Raw genomic sequence first — 23,965 nt, 5'->3', positions numbered from 1 at the left:
ACATTATATACTCCCATGCTCATTTTAGAAAAATGAGAACATCCTTTCTCTGTCCTTTTGTTTTTTTTTTTTTTTTTTTTTTTTTTTTTTTAATGTAGTTTTGGAGCTTCAAGGAAACCATTGTTACCGAGGGGGAGATTGCTTAAGAACAACGTGGTTGGAAGCAGCAAGGGCTTTGATTTTCTAGGGAATCCTAGTGTAAAGGCCTCATCATTGTAGCACCAGTCTCTGACCTGTCTCTCCATCAGGGTCACCTCCGGATGTGTCCATGCAGGCCATGGCATCCCAGGAGGCAGCCTGAAAGAGCCCACAGAGCTCTGAGCTCAGTGCGCACCTCGGACCCTTCTGTGTCTACGGCCCAGTGCACTTGGCCTTGAGGTGCCTCCTGTCTCCCTAATGTGAATGGCCTTCTTTTTATTTTTTATTTTAATTTTAATTTTTTGTTTTGTTTTGTTTTGTTTTTTGTTTTTCGAGACAGGGTTTCTCTGTGTAGCTTTGCGCCTTTCCTGGATCTCGCTCTGTAGCCCAGGCAGGCCTCGAACTCACAGAGATCCACCTGTCTCTACCTCCCGAGTGCTGGGATTAAAGGCGTGCGCTGCAGCCTTTAATGGTTTCCTTACTTTCCCTGTCGTTTGCCTAGTTGCGATGACTCCACCCTTCAGTCAGTAAAAGAATGCTGAATGCTTAGTGAATAAGGAAAATTTCTAGTTTCTTGAAGTAGTTTGTACATGAAAAGATTTCTAATATATTAACCTTTAAATGCTTCTAAAGCCAGCTGTTTAGGAGAAGTAATGATAATTTTAGGAGTTGTTTCTGTGATTTTCTGACTTGCTTAGTATTGGAAGAGGTATTCTTGAGGTTAGTGCCACTGTAGGAGTATAATGTGAGTTGCACAATTTACCTTTTTTTGTAGTTAGATTAAAAAAGTAAAAAGAAATTAATGTTTTATTTAACCCAGTATGTCAAAATATCATCAGTTCAAAATTTATATTCTTGTTTTAAACTAAGTCGTTGGCACCCCCTGTTTATTTTACAGTTAGAGCATTTCTCAAATTAGAATAGCCACAGCTCAGTGCACAGTCTCCACATGTGACCCTTACTGCTGTGGTACACAGTACAGCCTGGGGTATCATTTCTAGTTAATGAAAACAGTCTTTTTGCATGCATGAAATAGATCTATAAAAGAAGACTTAATTTTCAAAACTGAGAAGCTAATTTTAAAGTAACAAATCTAGACTAACTGGTTACATGGTTACTTAACACAGCTACAACTCCAGTACTGAATTTGCTTTCAGATCACAGTGTTAGATAGCGATCCCAGTGTGTCATATAGTGATCACAGTGTGTTACATAGCCATCATAGTGTTCCATAGTGATCACAGTATTACATAACAATCACATTGTTACATGGGGATCACAGTGTAACATAGTGATTACAGTATGTTATATAATGATCACAGTGTTCCATAGTGATCAGTGTGTTACATAGCCATCACAGTGTTACATAGTGATTACAGTATGTTATATAATGATCACAGTGTTACATAGTGATCACAGTGTTACATAGTGATCACAGTGTGTTACATAACAATCACATTGTTACATAGGGATCACAGTGTAACAGTGATTACAGGATTCCATAGTGATCAGTGTGTTACATAGCCATCAGTGTTACATAGTGATTACAGTATGTTATATAATGATCACAGTGTTACATAGTGATCACAGTGTGTTACATAACAATCACATTGTTACATAGGGATCACAGTGTAACATAGTGATTACAGGATGTTATATATAATGATCACAGTGTTCCATAGTGATCACAGTGTTGAGTTTCCCTGTGTTGTCTGTGCTCCAGAGTGCTCATTTGGACAGAGGGTTTCCATCTGGGTCTGTGAACTCCAGGCTGGTGGATAGGTAGGGCTGGGGTGAGCTGAGGCTCAGCTAAGAACCAGTCTTTTTTCCTTCCTACTCTCAACCAATTTCTGCCTTTACTTATTCTTCAGAGAGTTCTGTGTAAGATTTCTTCTTGGAAAGAAGAAGGTTAGATTGTGTTTGAAAGTGTGGAGACAATTGCATGCATAGCAGTTAGCAGTCAACCTGGGCTGACTCTTCTGTCACACACACACACCATTCTAGGGATCTGGTCAAAAGACAAAACAGTTGCCTTACACTAAAGCCTTGAGCTCTCATTTACACAGACATTGTTTGTGTCTTTGCCTCTCTCCCTCTCTCTCTTTCAGCAGCTGCATTGTGTCACCATAATATGAAGTATAAGAGTTTGGCCCTGTACTATATACAGTAGAATCTTTAAATCTATAGCAGATGAATTCCACAGAGATATTTCTGTTTGAATTTCTAAAATAAAATTGTATGTCTTTTCCTTAACAGATGTTTAAAGTAAGGGAAGTTTACCTTTATGTCCATTTTGAATGTATAGATGAAAACCCAGTCTGGATACTGAATTAAAACATGAGAAAAGCAGACTTTGGGAAGGCAAAATACTCCACCTGGCATGCAGAGCTGTAAGGTTAGGCACTGCACACCACAGGCCTGTGGCACAGTTGCTGAAATGGTTTTATTTGAGAAGACTTTGATAGATAATGCCACTGAAAGGAACTAATTTCAGATGTGCTGTATTTGGTTAAATTTATCAGCTAGAAAGTGTCCAAAAACTACTGATAGTACCAGTCCTTCTTAGGTATTTTTTCCTTAGTGAGTACAATTATTGATTATTCTTTTATTATTTCTCTTTGCCTATTTCCTAATAATAATAATTCCTAATAATAAAAAATTAATATTTTTCTAGGCTCAGCTTACTAACCGTAAACAGAAATTAGAGTCTGTAGAACTGTCCAGCCAGTCTGAAATCCAGCACCTGAGCAGTAAGCTGGAGCGGGCTAAGGATACCATCTGTTCCAACGAGCTGGAGATAGAGCGCCTTAATATGAGGGTCAACGACCTGATGGGGACCAATATGACTATCCTGCAGGAGCAGCGGCAAAAGGAGGAGAAACTGAGAGAGTCTGAAAAATTATTAGAGGTGTGTGTTATAATGTCTAGCTTAGGGAACGTGTGTATGCGAGTCTTTCGAGACTGATTGACCTAGAACTGTGTCCCAGGATGCTGAGCTTCCTCCTTGAGCTGAGGCTGATGGCTCAGCTGCTGATAGCTGTATTAATACTGTCCTTGTCTTAAAACTTACAGTCAGCCTCCCTGGTTGCTTTTCTCATGAAATAAAAATGCTGTAACGTTATCTGACTTTCTTTTTCTTTTTTTTTTTTTTTTTTTTTTTTTGGAGTATTTTGCAGGCTCTGCAGGAAAAAGAGAGAGCTGAAGGAAAGTTGTAATAATATCTGACTTTTTTCTTGAGTGTTTTGCAGGCTCTGCAGGAAGAACAGAAAGAGTTGAAGGCAAGTCTTCAATCTCAAGAAAACTTCATCCTTGAGGAAAAAAGGCAAAAGGAGAAACTACAAACAAAATTAAAGGCAGTTGACACTCATCACTCAGTAGAAAGCATGAGGTCTGTTTGAATCTTAAATATTATTCTGTTGGTCCATTTGAAGGTTTGGCATTGAGTGCTGATTTTAATATTGAATATTTACATTTTTGTGTTTGATCATCTTGTCTGACTTGGTTTTAATTTATGAATTAGATTCTCATTGTCATAAAATTTGTATGGGTGGCTTTGTCTCCTTTTCATTTGCATCTCTAAGATTCTGAGGATCATAAAATTGGGAACTCCTTATTTTCTCCTCATTGAGTCTGGTGAACCTCCATGCCTTAGGAGACCAGGGCATGGTGAGGAGTAGCTACTTGTCATCAGTAACATCCTGCCACTGAGCTAGCCCTTTTGAGAACTGATTTTTTATGTTATTATTATTATTATTATTATTATTATTGTTATGTTTTGAAATGGGATCTCCTGTATCCCAGTGCTTTCAAAATTACTGTGTTGAGGATCCTCCTGCCTTTACTTCTCAAGTGCTGGGGTTACCAATGTGTGTGACCAACCCAGTCTGAGGGCTTCATGCATGCCATGGGAGTATGGGAGTACTCTATCAGCTAAACTATACATCCCCAGCCCTGGGTTTATTTTTATATGTTATTGTTAGGGCAGGTTTATAGTAAAAAATAATAGAGTGACTTGTGTTTAAGTCAGACATCTTGCCTGACCATCTTGTAATTTTTCAGTTAGGAATCAAGTTTTCAGCAAAGTGGTTTTGCTATCTTATGTGGCTTTCACCCTTGAAAAATATGCCAAATCCTAGTAAAGATTAAATCGCTGATGACCCTGGATTGTTCTCCTGGTGTAGATTCCTTTTTTTTCCCCACAAAGCAGACCACAAACTAAGAGCTTCTAAGGAGCTTAATTACTAGAGCAGTCGGGACAGCATGCTGGCCTTGCATTGTTTTTGTTGCCAGAATAAGAGACCTGATCCCTTCTTCTCCTGTCTCCTCAGGCCGCTGGAGGATTGTCAGGTGGAAAGGAATTACCCCTCTCCAGGGCAGGGAGTCTTAGACAATGTGTTGTCACAGTTGGACTTCAGCCACACCAGTGAGGAGCTCCTGCAGGCAGAGGTGACTCGTCTTGAAGGCAGGTAGATAATTAGCTACACATTTAAAACTTCAAGTTGTTAAGATGAACTTTGATCTTTATGTGGACTCAGTAAAATAATACAGTAGTGGAAAATAAAGTTGATTTCTCCCTCTAGCATTGGCAATGGCTTCACTTCCTAATTCATTGAAAACACAGAGGAGAACCTGCCTCAGGGCCTGTGGTCTGCTGAGATGTCTCAAATCATTGCTCAAATCATTGCTCCTGCCATGATTTCCTCTCTGGGCTCTTTCTTCAGAATGATTTATATGGACAGAAAGTATTCTGTGATCTCTTCCATTTTGAAAACAGTTAAACCCCCTTTAACCCTTTTATCTACATTAAACAATCTCCTCTTTCTCTGCTTTTCAAAATTAAATTCTTCAAGATTTGTGTATTCTGACTGCCCCCACTTTACCCTTTACCTTTTTAGGCCCCCTTCAGTTCAGCTTTTCTCTCCACTACCTCACTGAAACTGTTCTTGGAGAGGACACAGTGGGCACGTGTTATTCCTTCTTTCTCTGCTATGGTATGATTTAGATTTTCTTGGCTGTGCATTGAATGCTGGCTAATGGTATAGTGTACTGTAGTATTTATTGGTTATATATAGCACAGTGTAGCGTAGCATAGCATGGCATAGTGTAGCATAGCATAGTGTAGCACAGCATAGTGTAGCACAGCATGGCATAGTGTAGCACAGCATAGTGTAGCACAGCATGGCATAGTGTAGCATAGCATGGCATAGTGTAGCATAGCATAGCATAGTGTAGCACAGCATGGCATAGTGTAGCACAGCATGGCATAGTGTAGCATAGTATGGCATAGTGTAGCATAGCATAGCATAGTGTAGCACAGCATGGCATAGTGTAGCACAGCATGGCATAGTATAGCATGGCATAGTGTAGCACAGCATAGTGTAGCACAGCATGGTATAGTGTAGCACAGCATAGTGTAGCACAGCATGGCATAGTGTAGCACAGCATGGCATAGTGTAGCACAGCATGGCATAGTGTAGCACAGCATGGCATAGTGTAACACAGCATGGCATAGTGTAGCATGGCATAGTGTAGCACAGCATAGTGTAGCACAGCATGGCATAGTGTAGCATGGCATAGTGTAGCATGGCATAGTGTAGCACAGCATGGCATAGTGTAGCACAGCATGGCATAGTGTAGCATGGCATAGTGTAGCATGGCATAGTGTAGCACAGCATGGCATAGTGTAGCAGGTGATGCTTATTTTTGCCATAGTTACAAACGTTTAGTTTGTCATATTTGTGAAGGTTTTTTACTGGTAAGAGTTTGATATTTTGTTTTAAACTCATTTATCATAATTGCTTATATACTAATTTTTTTGTGTGTGCAAAGGGTAGGTGAAATACTTAAGTAAATTATTAGCCATTAGGCAAACAGAGAACAAGAAGAAATGCCACTCTACACTTTCTAGGTTGCCTTTATACATCCCATCCTTTTGTTTTCACTTGGCTGTTTCTGGAAAGCACTAGTATTAGGTGTGCTTTGTTCGTACACACCCTCTGCTTTACTCCTTTTGGAGTACGTGAGACACTCGTGATCACTATTGAGGTGTATGTGTATGCTTTAGACTGAGTCAAATAAAGCTTACTATTACTACTAAATATTATTATTATTATTATTATTATTATTATTATTATTATTAGGTTTTTTGAGACAAGTTTTTCTATGTAGTCCTGGCTGTCCTGAAACTCGCTCTGTAGTCCAGGCTGGCCTAGAACTAAGAGATCCACCTGCCTCTGCCTCTCAAGTACTGGGATTAAAGGTGTGCTCCACCTATCACACTGAGCTAAATAAAGCTTATTATTAGTTTTTTGATAATGGATAAAATTGTATGTTTTTGCATAGTTTTTTTTCCCCTGATTGCCTTTCTGATAATTGCCACTGCCCCTTGTCAGGTTCAGAAGCCATTCCTCTGGGTTGACTTCCAGCTGTACATTGAACACTTTTGCCCCTCAGGCCCTGCCTTTCCATGGGTGCACAGGAGATGTGACCTCTGATTTTACTCCTCTGTTACCCTTAGTGTTTAGCACATGGTAATCATATAACAAATACTAAATCAATGAAAAGTCTAGAATTTCTGGAAATAAAATTAGGATTTATAATTAACAGTGTTCAGTAATAATGGCTTAAATTTTTTCTTTGAAAAACCAAGAGGACAAAAGAACTGTTTTAAATAATTTGTGGTGTTTAGTTGTATAAATAGCACTTAAAATAGGAAAAGGGGATTGTTTTTGTGCTGTTGTACTACAAAGATGATATTTTTGAATAAGTTATCTGGCAAGTTGGCTTTGTTTATGAAACAATATAATACTAAGCATTTGTGGAACAGTCTAGAAGCATGTGCTGGAGGACTAAGGGCTAATGGCTAAGTTTGGCAGGAGTAAGAAGTAAAATATTTTAATCATAGAAATTTTAATTTCAGAGATAAAATATTCATGTTAAAGGACTTGAGGAATTTCAATTAGCACATTTAAAGTAGAAAATTCTAGAAAAATTTACCTTCAAGTTATCAAAATTGAACTTGAATTATATGAAGTGATTATGGGAATGAGGACTGGGGTGACTGTAATCAGGTGGATCTGATCTAGTTCATGGGAAGGTACTGGCCACCAAGGGGTGGGGGAGGGAGGTGCTCTGTGGTGAAAGGATGGTGTGTATAGACACAAGGAGGCAGGTGGAGCAAATGGCCCATGGCAGACAGCAAAGCTTAGCAAAAAGATCTTGTCAGAGAAGAGCAGTGGGTGAGAGGCATGTGGCCTCCGTGGCTCTTATGTCTCAGGACTGGCTCTTAATGAGAATAATGAGTCAGGACTCTAAAGGCTGTTCATGAGGGTTTTGTGTAGTCTGGAGTATGTGTCGCTGAGGTGACGAAGTTTGCACCTGTCATGACAGTTCTTGGTGGCTTTCCCTCTCTCATACAGTTAGAGAAAAATCATAGCGCTATAGTAAAACTGTTAGTAAAGTTGCTGGTATCTTTATAATTCTGTAACCAGTTAAGTTTAAGTCAAGGGGAAGGAGTAGAGGTAAACGTTGAAGTCAAAGCTACCTAAAGGTTTGTGATGGATTTGCTGCACCTGGGGACCGGGAATTGGAAGTGACTTTTAACGAAGCTATGAAGTTTACGGTATCAGGAAGATGTGTCTTGGGCATCAAGAAGGTATATTTAGATAATCCATCTTATGGATTTCAGGAATTTTGTGTATTTATTTGTGGTTGTATTTCTGCCATACAGTTTGGAATCTGTGAGTGCAACATGTAAACAGCTGAGCCAAGAACTAATGGAAAAATATGAAGAACTGAAGAGAATGGAGGGGCATAACAATGAGTACAGGACCGAGATTAAGAAGGTGAAACCCTGGGTGCCTGGGCGGGTCACAAAATCCAGTGTATTTGTGGACTGAGGGCTGAGCTGGGAGACGGTCAGTGAGGGAAGTCTCTTCAGGAAGACTGATGTTCAGGAGTGGACAAGGACCTGGAGAAGTCTGGCTGGGAAGAAGAGGTTCAGTGGGAGAAGGAAGGGATAAGAGAGGATATGGGGAGATGATCAAAGTACACTGAGTATATATATGAAATTGTGAAAGAAACAGTAAATTAAAAATGATTGAAATCTGTTCACTTTGAACTCTACAACTTTATTTTAAACATCATGATGATTTCCAAACAATTATACTATTTCTTATAAAAAGATATTATGTGACCTGCCATTTTATATTTTCTCATTGGCTAAAGATAAATATGTATTTCCTCTTTGTGATGATGTAGTTAGTGTCCTCATTGGCTGTTGAGTTATTCAGAGCATTTTTATTCAAGGGTCCTGTCCCCAGGTGTGCTGGTACACTGTAATCCTAGCCCTTGGGAAGTGAAGACACAGGAAATCAAGGCCAGCATGGGTTATACAAGACTGTCTCAAAATACCAAACTAAATTAATAAAGGGCTCTGGCTTCCCTTTTGTTAGCATTTATTTACTTGCTTATTTAGAGACTTGGTCTTGTTATGTAGCTCAGATTGGCCTCAAACTCATGATCCTCTGGCCTTTGAATTCTAAGTATTTACATTAGAGGTGTGTCAAAATACTTGGCTTAATTTATGTTTTTCATTACTTCTTGAGATTGTTCCTAGTTCCTGTCAGTGTGTGTGTGTGTGTGTGTGTGTGTGTGTGTGTGTGCATGTGTGTGTACATGCATGTGTTCATATGTGTGCGTAGAGCCCAGAAGTAGATGTTGGGTGTCTGCCTATTGCTGTCTATTCCTGCACTTTCATCCCCTCTTTGAGACAGGATTTCTCAGGGGCTCTTGCTGAACTCAGTACTCATTGGTTGACTAGCCTAGCTGGCCAGTGATTCCAAGGTGACCTGTGTCCACTTTCTCCATGCTAGGGTTACAGATATATACAACTTCTGAGGTGTATTTTATGTGAATGCTAGGAATCTAGACAAGGCCCTCCTGCTCCTGCTCTAAGAACATTGTAGCCTGAGCCATCTTCCCAAAGGCTCTTGCCCTTTTTTTCCTATTACCTTTCTGTTATATCTCTTCTGTGAAAACCAGATAAACAAACAAAAAAACAAAACAAACAATTTTAATTTGTAGCTATGGAGAGAATGAAAGTCTTAGGACACTCTACATTCAATTGAACATAGACTTTGACATTGACCCTCTGTGTTTGAGTAACTCATGCTCTTTTGAAACTTAATGCATGATTTTAAGTTTAACCACCAGACTTTCAGAATAATTACACAACTTGGTAAATTGCTCATTTTCCGTCTATGTAATCTAGGAAAAATTTCATGTCTTAGGTAAGATAAGCATTATCTGTTTTATTAATGTTTTGTGTATTTTCTTTGTTAAATTATGTCCGTTTTAAACATCAATTTGTCAATTTCATACATATGTACTATGTATTGTTATCATATTCACCCCCGTTACCCTCTTCTGTCCTCCTGCTGCTGATCTCACCTTCCCATCTAGTTTCTCTGCTACGCTCACTTGGTTTTTCTTTAAGGCCTACTGAGTTTAATTAGGGTTGCTTACTTGAACATTGTCGGGGGTTATTTACTGGAACAATTTACCAGTGACCACACCACTGAAGAAATGACACCCCTTTACCTGGCAGCCTTTAACCTGTCTTTCTTCTAAGGCCTTGTGCATGCTAGGCAAGTGCTATACCAGTGAGCTACATCCCCAGACCTTGTTTTCTGACACAGGGTCTTCCTGTGAAGTTCAATGTGGCCTTGAAATCACTGGCCAGAGCAGGCTGGTCTCAATCTTGGGGTCTTCCTGCCTCTGGCCCTGCCTCCTGAGCACTAGAATTAACACTGTGTACTACCACATGCTTGAATTCTAAGTACTTGCTCTGAACTTTCGGTGTTTTTGTGTTTCTCTGTAGTTGAAAGAACAGATTCTGCAGGCTGATCAGACCTACAGCTCTGCACTGGAAGGAATGAAGATGGAAATCTCCCAGCTCACTCGGGAGTTACACCAGCGAGACATCACCATTGCTTCTGCCAAGTGCTCTTCCTCAGACATGGAGAAGCAGCTGAAGGCAGAGATGCAGAAGGCAGAAGAAAAGGCAGCAGAGCATAAGGTAAAGGCCACCTGAGCCTTCTCCTCCGTGTTCCCTTGTGTTTTCCAAGGATGAATCCATTCCAGGAGTATCTTCCACATTTACTTCAGTGAACTTTGAGTGGACACCTGTTTGGGGCTGGTCAGCAAGCAGTGTAGTGAGGGTGAGTGGGGAGGTCTGATGGATACAGATGAGGAAAATGGCCACCCAGTACTGTGTGGGCAAGGTGCTGGGCACAGCCAGGGAGTTCCCAGTTTAAAGATCTCTACTGCTGCAAGTGGAGAATGAGTAAGGGTGGAAGAAACTGCGTGGAGCAGGTGTGAGAACATGTGTCCTGAGCAGTGAGCAAGGGCTGTGGAGGGAAGTGGATGGGTTCTAGGGACTCTTGGCTGGTACGGTCAGCTAGGCTTTGTGATTGATAGGATAGCAGAGCAGACAGGGAAAGAAGCTGTTACTGAGGAAATAGTTTGGGCAGCCAAATAGTGCTCTATAAAGAGACAGAAAATAGTCCAAGTGTTGGGGAGGATGATGCCTGTCTGTGAGATATGCACACGATAGGGAAGCTAGTGGAGGGACATTGGTGTGGCACATTTGATTTCAGAGAAAGCCTGGACTTTTATATAGAAAACTGGTTAGCCAGCTCCACAGAAAGCCTGGAATCCAAGGGTTAGCCATTTAGCTTTAGAAGTCCCTGCAGGAAGTTGACATTTGAAATTCCGCTTCCCCAGACATAGTGGCTATCATGAAAAGACAACAGGGTGTGCACAAGAGTGACTCGAATCAGACTTAGGATAGTTCTCAATTTGGTATAAAAGATAGTGGGCTGGAGCTTTTCAAAAAGGAGCGCTGAGGAAGTTCTGCAGGCCACTTCTGCTGAGGAAAAAGTCGCAAAAGAAGGCAGGAGTCTGTTCATGAAGATAGTCAAGCAGCACAGCTCAGCAGGACGCGGGGACTGAAAATAAACGAGCAGTGTATGAAAGTGCGGTTTCATGTGGTGTGGGAAGAGGAAAGATCAGGGCCAGAGGCAGGGTGTGGCTAAGGGTCTGCCTGTGACCATTCATCATTGAGAGTGACACTTAGTCACATGCATACCAGTTTACCTGCTAACACCTTTGACACATTCTTTTAAAAAGGATGTGTGGGGCCTGGGAAATGGCTCATTGGGTAAGAGAACTTGCTCTGCAAGAATGAGAACCTGAGTTCAGATTCCCAGAAACCTACATAAAAAGCCAAGCTTGGCTGCATGTTCTGTTCTGTTACCCTAGCATTGCGGGGGCAGGGGTAGGGCGGGGTGTGCAGCAGAGATAGGCAGATTCTGAGAATTCGATGGCTCTGGTTCTCTGCATACATGCACGGCAGGCACACCTGTGCCCTCATGTGCACGCACTACACACACAGACTATATGTACACACTTTTAAAAAGTATATCTATGAATGGAGGATGTAGACTAGAATAGCTAGACTAGTGAAAATTATCTGTGGAAAAGCTTTGTAAGATATATTTGATTTATGTGGGTTTTTGCCTTGATTTTCCTTTTTCAGGAGATTCTGAGTCAGCTGGAATCACTCAAGTTAGAAAATCGCCGTCTTTCTGAAACAGTGATGAAGCTGGAACTGGGCTTGCATGAGGTACACACATAGACACTTCAGCTTTTGTACTTGTGAAGCCTTTGAAAGTAGCTTTGTTAATATTGACATTAGGTGGAGTTAGACTTAAACTAGTGGGACAGTCCCTTGGTAGGTACAGTCTCAAATGAGATGCAGATATCCTACTGCCAGAGGAGGGTTGCTGCAGCAGTAGGACAGTCTTCTGTTGTGTGTAATAAGATGCATATATAGTCTGTGTTCTCAGCAAGTTGAGTATCTGCAAAGGGTTCAACACAGTGTGGTTAGTAAGCGTGAAATGGATGCCGGTGCTCTACTGTGTTATTGTGCTCACAGTGTGTTTTTACCATAAAGTTTGTCATCTTTGAAATAATTCAGTTTTGTTGCATTTAGTCAAAAAATCTACAATAGTAAGTGCTAGATTGAACACAGGATGAATAATCAAATTTTTGACTCTAAAGTCATTACAGTAATTTAGTAGAGACCATGAGAAATATATATATAAGCTACTGTGAAATCAGAGAACAAGATTGGTTTACAGGCAGTGTGATGTTCTTTAAGCATTTTATTATAAAATTCTTATCATTTATAAAATGACACATCTATTCTGAACCATCTATTTTTTTTATGTAGATCAAATATCTGAAGATTGAATTCTTTTTTTTTCTGAACTTCCAGAGAGTTTTCTGCCTCCAGAAAGTTGCATAGTCACACAAGCCTCCCTATTTGCTCCCAAGTAGTTGCAATTTCACAGTCATGGAGGCTTAGATGGGAGAAGGTGCAAAAGGCTAGAAGAACACTTAATTTCAACTAGAAAAATGGGGGACTATTGTTTTGTAATCTTTCAGATGGGTAAGAGTCTCTAAGCATCATGAAGCCATAAAGGATTTTACAACATAAAAATGTAAAATTTCTGGATGGCAAAAGACTCCATTAAAAAGGCTAATAATAGAAGCCAGGTATGGTGGTTCATGCTTATAATCCCAGCTACTCAGGAGGCTTAGGCAGGAGGACCAAGAGTTCAAGGCCAAACTGGGCAAGACCCTGTTTCAGAATAAAATAACAACAAAAGGGCCGCGAGTGAAGCTTAGAAGGAGAGCAGTTGTCTAGCATGGGGCTCTGAATTGATATCCGTCACACTGCAAAAGAAGGAAACACAAGTGAAGAGACAAGGAGAAGTAATCTAAGACACGGGCTGACATAAAGTATCAGCAAATGAGAAGGCCCTACAAGAGTAATAGGGAAGAGATGCAGTAGAGTAAATATTTCATAGAAATGTAAATTCAAGTGAGCAAGGGAAACTGGTCAACTTCCCTAAAAACCAAAATTTTTAAAAACAAAATTTCTCTTCTAATGAGCTTGATAATGCTTTAAAAATTGAATATATGGCCTCTGTTGGCAAGTATTTAGAGAACAGGCTCTGCCATGCATATTGATACGGCCTTCAGGACAGCTGAGTCATGGACATCAAGCTTGTAAATACATACATCCCCAAGTACACCTGGGTATTTACATCAGTGATATTAATAGTCATGTTCTTCAGTGTCCTCAGCATTTGCATTCCCAAGAACCCGTCTTGTAGGAGTAAATGTTTAGAAGTGGGCACAGCAGTATTGTAAAATAAACCAGTTACTAAAATGGTTGACTTATGATTGTACTGTGAAATATGCTCTCATTTAATACAGCAGATGGAAATACTCATTCAGTTTTGCCACTACTCCACATCCCTTTGATAGTATAATGAAAATTGTTTTTTAAAGCACAAACCCATGTGGATGGGGGGAAAATAGAAGAGGAGACAATAGCCAAACATTTAAAACATGTTTGCTTTTATTTCTGTGTGTGTAGGCACATGTGTGTGTGTGTGTATGCACGTATGGAAGCTAGAGGTTGGTACTAGTGTCCTCCTCTATCATTCTCTACCTTAAGTACTGAGGCAGGGTCTCTCATTTGAACCCTGAAGTCACTGCCTTGGCTGATCTGGCTAGCCACTTTGCCCTAGAGCTCCTGCCTCCTCTTTCCAAGTATCAGGATTATAGGCAGTCCACCGTGTCCACTCAGCTAGCATTTACATGATGTTATAGATCTGAGCTCTGGTCCTCTTGCATGGCAAGCACTTTACCAACTGAACCATCTTCTCAATCCTTTAACTAAACATTTTGTAAAGGAGGTGGAAGATGGATGGAGGCAGGAGTTGGGAAGCCAATTGGCTAATCAGCTAGTTGGCTTAATAACTGGATGGATGGATGATAAATGGGCGAATTAGTGGATGATTGGTTAATGGATGAGTGGGTAGGTAACTGAGTGGGAGTATGGACCAAATGACTTTGTATGCCCTGATAAAGCCAACACTGAGTAAGTGGTAATTCATGAACTAATCTGATTTATACTACAGAACCTTATAAGAACATGTGATTTGTCAGTGTTAAAGATTTAGGGACCCTTACATGATATAGTGATTCCTTGTTCACATTCAATATTGAGAGCTTTCACAATGTCACAGCCAGACTCGCAGCTGAACTTCTGAATCCTAGTGGGAAACTGACCCTTCTTTACCCTGCTAAGTACATGTCTGCTACCCAGTTGTCATGCTACCTTTACCATTCATGGACCTGGAGTAGTTGTTAATAAACCAATAAGTCTTGGCAGTTTCAGAAAGATGCATGCAAAGATAAGTATTATCTTTTTTTTAGGTATGTGCAGTGGTTCTCAACTTTCCTAATGCTTCAACCCTTTATTACAGTTCCTCATGTTGTGGTGACCACCAACCATAAATATTTTCATTGCTACTTTATAACTATAATTTTACTACTGTTATGAATCGTTAATATAAATTTTTTGGACATAGAGGTTTGCCAAAGGGGTCACAGCCCACCAGTTGAGAAACTCTATCTAGTTTAATGATTTTAGACATCAAAGTGGTAAAAATCCTGTCAGTTTTAGCTTTCTGTGGTTTCAGGGTTACATATAGTGTGGATATCTTGTACAGATTATCAAAACATAATTATTAGGAAGTGCTTTTTGCATGCTCCCACCTAGGAAGGTGAATTTACTTTTTCAAATTAATCTAATTATGTTAATGAAAGCAGTAGCTCTGATGAATATTGGATACTTTAAAGATGGGTAGTAGTTGACAGTGGAGCCCCGTGTCCTGCAAATACGCCTGAGATGTTGTCAGACATGGGCAGCTACTGAAAGATCTTATAATTCCTAGTTTACAGGTGTATTTACACATTTGTGACTTGACAGGTAAATTATGTTTATCAGAACACTATTGATCAGCTTGCTTTCATAGTTTTTCTTTACAGAAAATGAAATGTTAAACTGAAAAGATCACCATAATTTTGTAGAATGCTGTTTAAAATAGATCACAAAAAAAAGTAGACCTGTATTATCAAGAAATAAGATGTGTTATCCTGAGCTAAGACTAGATCCCGGTAGTAATTCCTGCCATATATTTGAGCCCTACTTTTCTGTTGTCTAACTTTATGTACACCTAGGTGCCAAAAGTGCTTAAGATGAGAGGGTACTTATTTAAAAGCCCCCTTAGGGCCAGAATTCTTTTTAGAGCCTTGTGTTTAAATTACTTTCTTTGAATTAGTTCTTTTGATTTCCTTCCACAGGTATTCTGTGTGTGAATGGGGGTAGAGTGGGAAGGGAGCCCCTCATTCTCCTTTAAGAGCCATGGCTGTTATATTCTTGATTTTCCCTGTGTCTGATTCTTGAAGTTTTCCTCTCCTGTTTCCATCTCTTGGATGTCCATGTACAGGAGGAAGCCATCCCGCTCCCTTCCTGCTAGTCAGACTGATGCTTTCTCTGTGTTCATCTTAACACGGCTAAAGACAAATCTTAATTTCTCTAAGTGAAGCTACATATTAATTAAAACTAAAAAAGAAACTATTTCAGCCAGCGCCATTGTAGATTGATCATAAGTACCCTCAAACTCATGAGTGATTTTAGTATTCTTTCTTTATCAGGCAAAAGAGATTTCACTAGCAGACCTTCAGGAGAATTATATTGAGGCATTAAATAAATTAGTGTCTGAAAATCAACAACTCCAGAAAGATCTGATGGACACCAAATCTCAGCTGGAGCATGCTACTCACATGTGTAACAAAAAAGATGGCAGGATCTTTAAACCAGCACGCAGCAGAGCAGCCGAGTTCAAGAACACAGAGTTTAAGTAAAGTTTCTTAAAAGTCTCTTTGAAATGTGTGTGCTGCAGTGTGATTTCCTCTGCTTTGGAAGTGCAGTCAGCACAGGCTCTGGGTTTCATTCTGACTGCAGTGTGCACAAGCGGCTCAGGTGGTTACAGCCTTTGTTCAGTGCACCCTGGATGTAGGGGTAAAAGCCACCTTGTTCCCCTGAGCCTTTTCAGGCTGCCTCCCACCACCTCTATCCCACCTGTTCTGTAAGAAGTAAAACTTGGCTTCTTATAAAAAGTGTCCATTGTATTTTTGGTCAATTAATTTTAGGTTATTACCATAAGAAAGATCCATTCAATGAGAAGCCTAATGGCTTCAGTTCATTGTTCTATGTAGCTTATGTGTTTTCCTACCAGAAGCCTTGGGTGGCACCTCACCCCCACTCTCACCCACAGTGACATTATGTGCCTTCTCTGGGCATGGGGCTGCCCTGCCTGCCCACTCTGAATCACAGTGGCAGCTTGTTTGGCCTCTGCTGTGCGGGAAGCATGAGAGCAGAGCTTGAATGAGTGAGGAACACCTGTCTCCAAGTGGGCTGCTCATTTCTAAGTGATAGAGCCTCGCTGCTTAGCTTCTTATTTAACGTTCAAATGAGCATGATTCTTTCAGCATTTATTGGAAAGAAAAGTTGCTACAAATTTTCATTTATTTTGTCTTCTAATCTGCTATCCAGGCCAACCCATGGCCATCACAGACATGATGGAATACAGACTGAGCAGTACAAAACAGGTCACCACTCGCCTCGAGAACAAACGTTGGATAGCATAGACCCTATGGCCAGGGGCCCTAGCCCCCCAAGTCCTCCCACCAGCCCTGACAGCTCCACCGTGTCTCTGCCTTCCAACTTTCTGTGCCATGCTCACTCTTTGCCTTCAGTGCTAGATATAAACGATGCCAACTTCTCTGACATCCTGTCTGACTGTATGAATGACCAAGAAGAGTTTGTGTCTGCGGTATGGAAACATTCTGATGTTAACGTTTATTTTTATTTTTAATTTTGAGGTAAAGAGGGTGTTTTGTTTTGTTTTGTTCTTACTGGGTCCCAATCAGTACCCTTTATGATTCCCACGCATTTCTACCATGCAGCTTTACTTGTGAAGGCACATTCAGCCACCATGACTTCAAACTCAAGTTCTGAGCTGTGGGTGTAGGTAGTCACTGACGTTAGCCTGCACCTTCCTGACTGCCTTTTCCAGAGAAGGCTGATTCTGTGTTGTAGGAATTGCATCAAGGACTGTTTCTGAATGCCAGGGGAGCCCCAAAGCATGGATAGTGAGAAAGGAAAAGAGGGGCTGTTAGGGAGGGCTGGTGGCAGGTGGCAGAGGGCGGTGCATCTGAGGTATGCAGAGCGTGATTTGGGTGCCTGCGATGGCCCTGGTGGTGGAGGCTATCTTTGATGCTGTGCTGACCCCTTGTCCCCACCACTAGGCTCTACGTTCTTTGCCCTTTGTAGGGGAGCACTTGTGTTGGGCCATTCATTGCCTGTTGTCAGCTGTGATCACATCCTTGTGAAAGTTCAGTAACCTTGATTTTTTAAAAATGTGCCAGCAGTTCCATGGAAAGGTTTCCCTTTAGTTTTCAAAATAAATGTCTGTCTTACTTACATGTAGTTAAAAACAAAAACAAAAAACCCTCAATGCACAGAAAAGTGACTTTCTTCCTTAGTTTGGCAGCACATCTTTCCTGACCTGTGAGGATATGAATTTTATAGATGTCACTTTTTCTGAGTAGTGTGAGCATCCATGTGCTTTCCTTCAGAAATACTTAGTAGTTGGTGCCAGTACTCTACGGGGCCAGCATAGTTGATCCTGATTATTCAGCAATGGCCTGTTTGCCTGCCCACTAGACTTTACTGAGGTCCTGCTGTGCCCATGTGGACACAAACAAAGCAGGGGAGCTGACTTAAACGTTCCTACTGGAGGTCGCACAGGGCGGGCTCAGTCTGCGTTTCTGTTGTAGTGTTCATGTGATGATGGCAGGTAGCACCCTGTAGTGTAAGATCCTTAATTCCAGTACCAGTTAGTGTGCTGGTAGCCTGGGGAAAGTTGCTTCTGTGTTGTCGAATGGAGAGAAGAGAATCTCCCAGGCTGTATGTATGTCTATACTGTGTGTGTTTATTTACCCTGAAGACAGGGATTTGTGCTAACTCAGCATTCAGGGTCACTTCTAAAACCTAACTGTAAATGAGGGCCAACTACATACGCTAGATTTCCTGTATTACCTTCAAAAATCTGAGATCCGAAACGTTACTAGAACCGAGAGTTGCAGATCAAAGACCATGGGGTGGAATTTTAAGAAAGGGAAAAATACTGATTTTTAACTGGCATCTAATTTGTTTTCCGCAGACTTTCAGGGCTTTAAAGTGAGAGTGACAGCTAGAGTTTTGAAGTGGCAGGCATTGGCTCTGTTGTCCTCTGCGTGGCAGGCAGGCGTTCAGATCTGAGCGGAGATAGTCTCAGACTAGTGACAAGCTTTCCTACACCTGTTTACACTTTACATGGACACTGCTTGGGTCAGAAAGAAAGAGACCTGTGGTGCAATGTTTTCAGAACTTACCCTTTTTTTCTTTCTTGGCATTAACATGAAAATATCTCTCCAGAGGAACATTTCCCCTTTTAGCATTGCTAGGCAGAAAATATCACAAATAGTGTCGGAGCATTCATCCCTGCTTCCTAACACATGTCATGATTTGTCCCTCTCCCAGTGCTCGCTGCCCGTCTCTCCTCTGGGATCGATAGCTACCAGGTTTCTGGAGGAGGAGGAGCTACGGTCTCACCATATTCTAGAGCGTCTGGACGCACACATTGAAGAACTGAGAAGAGAAAGCGAGAGGACAGTGAGGCAGTTCACAGCCCTCGTGTAGCCCTGTACTGCCACAAACAGAAGACTCGGAATATAGTCACACTGGAGACGATGCTGGCGAGAGCCGCGCTGAAGAACCTGCACCTAGGTCATTTCACTGGCTTCTCTGAAGGACTTCTTCCAGCGGTAACTTGTGAGAATAAACCACTTTGCAGACTTTTCTCACATGAATATTTATTACCACCACAAAGCAAAACTTTTTCTTTCTGACTTAAATGTGAATAGCTGTGTACTAATAAAATAAAGATTTTTTTTTTTTAATACAGTTTGAAAGTAAAGTAACTACAGAGCTTCCCTCAAAGGAAGTATGTAGTGGAAGCCTGGGCTCTAAAGTTGCTCAGCTGGCTTCTTACACTTCTTCCCATGTTAAGTGTAAAGCCTGGCTAGAAGTGTATGAAGGGGTCATGGTGAAGTCCTTGGCAAGGAGGCTTTTGCCCCATTCTGAAGTTGAAGAGAGGATGGCATAGGGTTAGAGCTGGATTTAGTGTGTGGGACCCCTGGACATCCACTGTGAATGCTTAGCATTTGCACACTGAGGAGAGAGAGGGTCAGATGGGAGACAGGATTTGAAGCCACAAGGAGGGTGTATTGAGAGGAGAGTGGGGTTCTGGGCAGCAGAGGATCATGGGAGCCAGACTAGTACAGGAAGTGGAGCATGCAGTTAGATCAAGGAGAGGGCACATACTGTACTTTCCAGCTCAAGGACCCAGCTCCTTCTATTCCCCCTGCTAGTGGGTCCTTCCCATCAGCACACAAACATTCTAGTGTTTCTTTTTCCTTTAAAAAGAAACAAAGGGCTGGAGAGATGGCTCAGTGGTTAAGAGCACTGGCTGTTCTTCCAGAGGTCCTGAGTTCAATTCCCAGCAACCACATGGTAGCTCACCACCATCTGTAATGAGATCTGGTGCCCTCTTCTGGTGTGCAGGCATTACACAGTGTATACACACACACACACACACACACACACACACACACACATATGTATATATATACACATATATACTGTATTTATATATACTGTATATAAATAAATAAATAAATAAATAAATAAATAAATAAATAAATCTTTTTTAAAAAAAGAAAGAAAGAAACAGAAAAGCTGCCCATCTACTCTAGATATTTGCTCCTCTTCAGCAAGCATTTCCATAAATAGCTGTTTGCAGTGATGGTTTCTGGTTTGTCTCCTCTATTCTGAGCCCTCTTTACTCAAAAGCTACTGTCCTGCCATGGAGGTCATTAACAACCTAATCTGAACGTCATTCTCGTCCTCCTTTGCCACTGCTGTCTGCCTGGCCTCTCCACCTCATTCACCGTCACTGGCTCTTCCTCTTCTAACTTGTGTGTCAGAGGGCTCTAGATGGCTTTCCTCACCTAGCGTACTCTTCTCTAGAATGTTCCATTCTGTTCTCAAGCTCTTATGACCGTGTGTAGGCCAGTGTACTCCACAGTCAAGGAATGAGAGCTGCCTCCGCGTTGGTGAGATGTCTTTACTTGGTGGTCTGAGAAGGGTCCAACACTTCACATTTTCAGCAGAGAACTCAGAACAGAGCTTGTGTTTGCTGGTTCCTCTGTGTTGCTCTTGATTCCTTGCCATCTCCTCTGTCCAGTTTATCGGAGGCCCCGCTGCTTCTGCTTCTCTCAGATCCATGCACTGCTCTCTTCTGCTGCCACAAGCCTGTTCCAGACTGCACAGACTCTCACCTAGAATCTGGGTGTGGCCTCCCACCTGGTATCACTCCAACACCTGACACCAATAATTCATCTTCACAGCGTGTCCAGAGCTCTGCTTTCAGACCATGAATGAAATGCCACTGCTTCTTCCTTTGCAACCTAAGGAGGCTTCTTACTGCACTCAGAATAAAACCCAAATGCTGTGTCGTGCCCACAGAGCCTCCATGGTCTGGACCTGCACACGACACTCATTGGGCCAACCTCAGCCAGCTGCTCATCCGAGGTTTCCTAAAGGATTTTCTCTGTAGGCTCCTCATCCTTTGAGAAGGCTTTGCTACTTGGATTATACCTCTTGGGGACAGGACCTTTGGCTACCTCTGTCTTGGTGGGGTCCTCATACCCTGCACAAGACCATCTTCTAGGAGGTGCTCAGATGTGGTGAGCCAGTGATAAATGGCGTCCTTCAGATGCCCACATGCTGCCCCCTGCTGCTGCACAGGCTTTCCTCTTAGTCTCGTCTTCCCACAATCTATCACTGCTGCTTTGCCCCACAGCACCCAGTGGCTTGGCTATCTTAACCTGTGGGCTGTGGGATAATGCTTTTGTACACTGGTTTAATAAGATGCGGAGCCGGACAGGACCAGGAAAACTTTCAGCTACACCTGTGTGGCATGCACTGGTCAGGGGCAGGGAGCTGCTCTTGCTCTCACAGCATCCTGAGCATGTCCCTCCAACAGCACTGTCCTTACTCTGCTGCCTTCCTTTATCTCTGTTCCTGAGGGCTGAACAGTGTGCTGCTGTACAGGTGGAACTGGGCAATCATCATGGGTGTGTTAAAATGATGACCATGGGCCTTCCTTTGTGCTTAGGTAGGAGGAGAGTAATGTTACTGGGGTTAAGAGGAGTAACTGAAGATATATTTCTTTTTTTGATTTTTTTCGAGACAGGGTTTCTCTGTGAAACAGTCCTGACTGTCCTGGAACTCACTCGTAGACCAGGCTCAAACTCACAGAGATCTGCCTGCCTCTACCTCTTGGGTGCTGGGATTAAAGGTGTGTGCCATCACCCCCCAGTGAAGATATATTTCTAAAGGGACTGTTCAGACTCTGAAGATGCTGTACTGTGTAGATTAGTCTGAAGGGGTTTTGGAATTTCAGAGTCTCCCAAGCTTCAGATGGAAGGTCTCCATGTGTCTTAACAGGCAGGAACAAGGACAGCCCAGTCCCTAGGAGCACTCACGGACTCATGAGGGTCTATGAATTTCCTTAGAATTACACTGTGTTCTTGTAAAAGCTTAAGTAGTCTATTGCATAAATTTGTCAGAACATTTTGATTGTAGTTTAGTCCCTTAGACTTTGGTTTTTCAGAAGATTTCTTACTACCCAAATTTGTCCAAAGTAAGTGAATTTGTTTCTTAGCAGGTTTTATAAACTGTCACTGGTCAGGGTTCCCAAATGAGATGATGAGGGATGAAGTTTCCTTTTTTTTTTTTTTTTGTCATTGCTGTTGATGTTTGAGTCAGGTTCTCATGTTGTCCAACCTATCCTGGAATATCCTGTGTAGCTAGGGGCAGCCTTCACCTGTCGTAGGTGCTGAGATCACAGCACCACCGTGTCTGGGGATGAAGTCTTCCTTCAGTGTTTGTAGATACTGCTTTGTCAGATGAGTTATGTCATCCCTCTTGTCCTGGATTCCTGATGAATTTGTGTCTAGATTCTAAGAAGCTGTAATTTCCCCCACTTTATAAGGAAGTTAAAATGGTCTGTGGAGGGTCCTGGAGCCCTCCCTCTAGCAGAGCCAAGAGGAAGCGTAGACTCTGAGCAATGGATGACCCTCCTCCTAATGCTAGCACAGTCCATTTTAGCTAGGTAAACCTGAGCCACTCAACTAATCTCTCTACACTTCAGTTTTATCATCTGTAAGATAGAGCAGTAAAAAGAGTGCCGACCTTGGAGTTCTTGTCGTCCCCCCTCTCCGAGACAGGGTTGCTCTGTGTAGTTGCGCCTTTCCTGGAACTCACTCTGTAGCCCAGGCTAGCCTCGAACTCACAGAGACCCGCCTGCCTCTGCCTCCCGAGTGCTGGGATTAAAGGCGTTTGCCATCACCACTGCCGGCAGACCTCAGAGTTCTTGTGAAAATGAACTTAGTAATATTTATAAAGCACGTAGCATCCTGCTTGGCACGGCATACTATGGAAGTATCTTGAGTGGGAAATAACCTTTAGCCTTTTGCTCTGTGATGGTTTCCTGACTCCAAGTCCTACCTCCCCTCTCCTAGTGACGAGGAAGATCTGGTAGAGCTGTGCAAGGGGTTTTCTGTTTGCACAATACCCTTGAGTCCAGAGTTAGAAGTTACAGGTGAGAAAAATACCGCAGAACAAGCTGTACATCACCGAGGACATGGGTGACACAAACAGCTGTCATGAAGAGCATTGAAGCACAGGACAGAGACAAGAGAAGGGAGTTGTCAGCAGAGGCAGAGGAGAAAACACTCTAAAGGCTTCTGGTGCCTCCGAGGTTGAAGCAGATGCCTGCCTTAAGAGAAGTTGAGCTTGCCTGGGGCCTGGTGAACATTTGTTTGGGTGACAGGTGTTGGGGGAGATTATAATATTCTCCTAACTGATAAAGAATCTGCTTTGCTTCCTTACAGTTGCAGATTGAAGGCATAGGGCTGAAATGTGATCAGAACTGGTTCTGAGAGGGTCCTGGGCATGAGGGCATGAAGCTGGACCAAAGAGGAAATCTGGGTGTGGGTGGGGAGATGGCCTTCAGACTTTAGAGCAACCCACTGTAAATGCTGTTCTAAGAGAAATGTTGATAGTTTCAGCACACTGCTGACACTTAACTCCACAAGAACGGAGGCTTTACTCTGTCCTGCCCTGTCCCATAGCAGCTTTCAAATAATCACTCTGAGGCTTATATTAATTATAAATGTTTGGCTGATGACTCAGGCTTATTACTAACTAGCTCTTACATTTAAGTTAACCCATTCCTATTAATCTTTGTATCAGCACGTGGCCCATGGCTTACTGGTGCTTGGCATCTTATTCCTTCGGCGTCTGCTGGCGTCTGCCCCAACTCTGCCCTTCTTCATCTCCGTCTTCAGTTTGATAGTACCATCCAACTTTATTCTGCTTTGCCATTGGCCAAACAGCTTTATTTATCAACCAATGAGAACAACACATATTCACAGCATACAAAAAGACCATCCCACAGCAGCCCCCCTTGACAGTTAATCAAAAGTGGGTTTGTAATCTCCTTGGAAAAAGAAAGCACCTGGTCCAGGTGATGGCTGAACAGTGGAAAGGCCAGAAACTCTTAGGTATCATATGAAAAAAGAGATACGTACACATGTGTTTTTCTCTCAGGGAATTTGATTTTTGTTAAGATTCTTAAAGATATCTGTGAACCAAAAAGAGATTTAAAAG

The 23,965-nt window shown here is 42.0% G+C and overlaps 1 protein-coding gene across 1 annotated transcript in view; it reads left to right on the top strand.

Moving 5' to 3' along the window:
- Cep63 (centrosomal protein 63) overlaps positions 1-19,028 on the top strand; it is a 46,334-nt gene extending 27,306 nt beyond the window's left edge. The window contains 9 exon segments of the mRNA XM_059268462.1: positions 2,813-3,046; positions 3,387-3,526; positions 4,467-4,604; positions 7,868-7,982; positions 10,019-10,216; positions 11,738-11,824; positions 15,778-15,983; positions 16,679-16,958; positions 18,710-19,028. Coding sequence (XP_059124445.1) covers positions 2,813-3,046; positions 3,387-3,526; positions 4,467-4,604; positions 7,868-7,982; positions 10,019-10,216; positions 11,738-11,824; positions 15,778-15,983; positions 16,679-16,958; positions 18,710-18,868 — 1,557 coding nt within the window. The 3' untranslated portion in view covers positions 18,869-19,028.
- The last annotated feature ends 4,937 nt before the right edge of the window (positions 19,029-23,965 follow it).

The sequence above is a fragment of the Peromyscus eremicus genome, chromosome 7, assembly GCF_949786415.1.
Source record: "Peromyscus eremicus chromosome 7, PerEre_H2_v1, whole genome shotgun sequence".
In the NCBI taxonomy this organism is placed as follows: domain Eukaryota; kingdom Metazoa; phylum Chordata; class Mammalia; order Rodentia; family Cricetidae; genus Peromyscus; species Peromyscus eremicus.
This window is presented reverse-complemented; position numbering and strand designations above follow the sequence as displayed.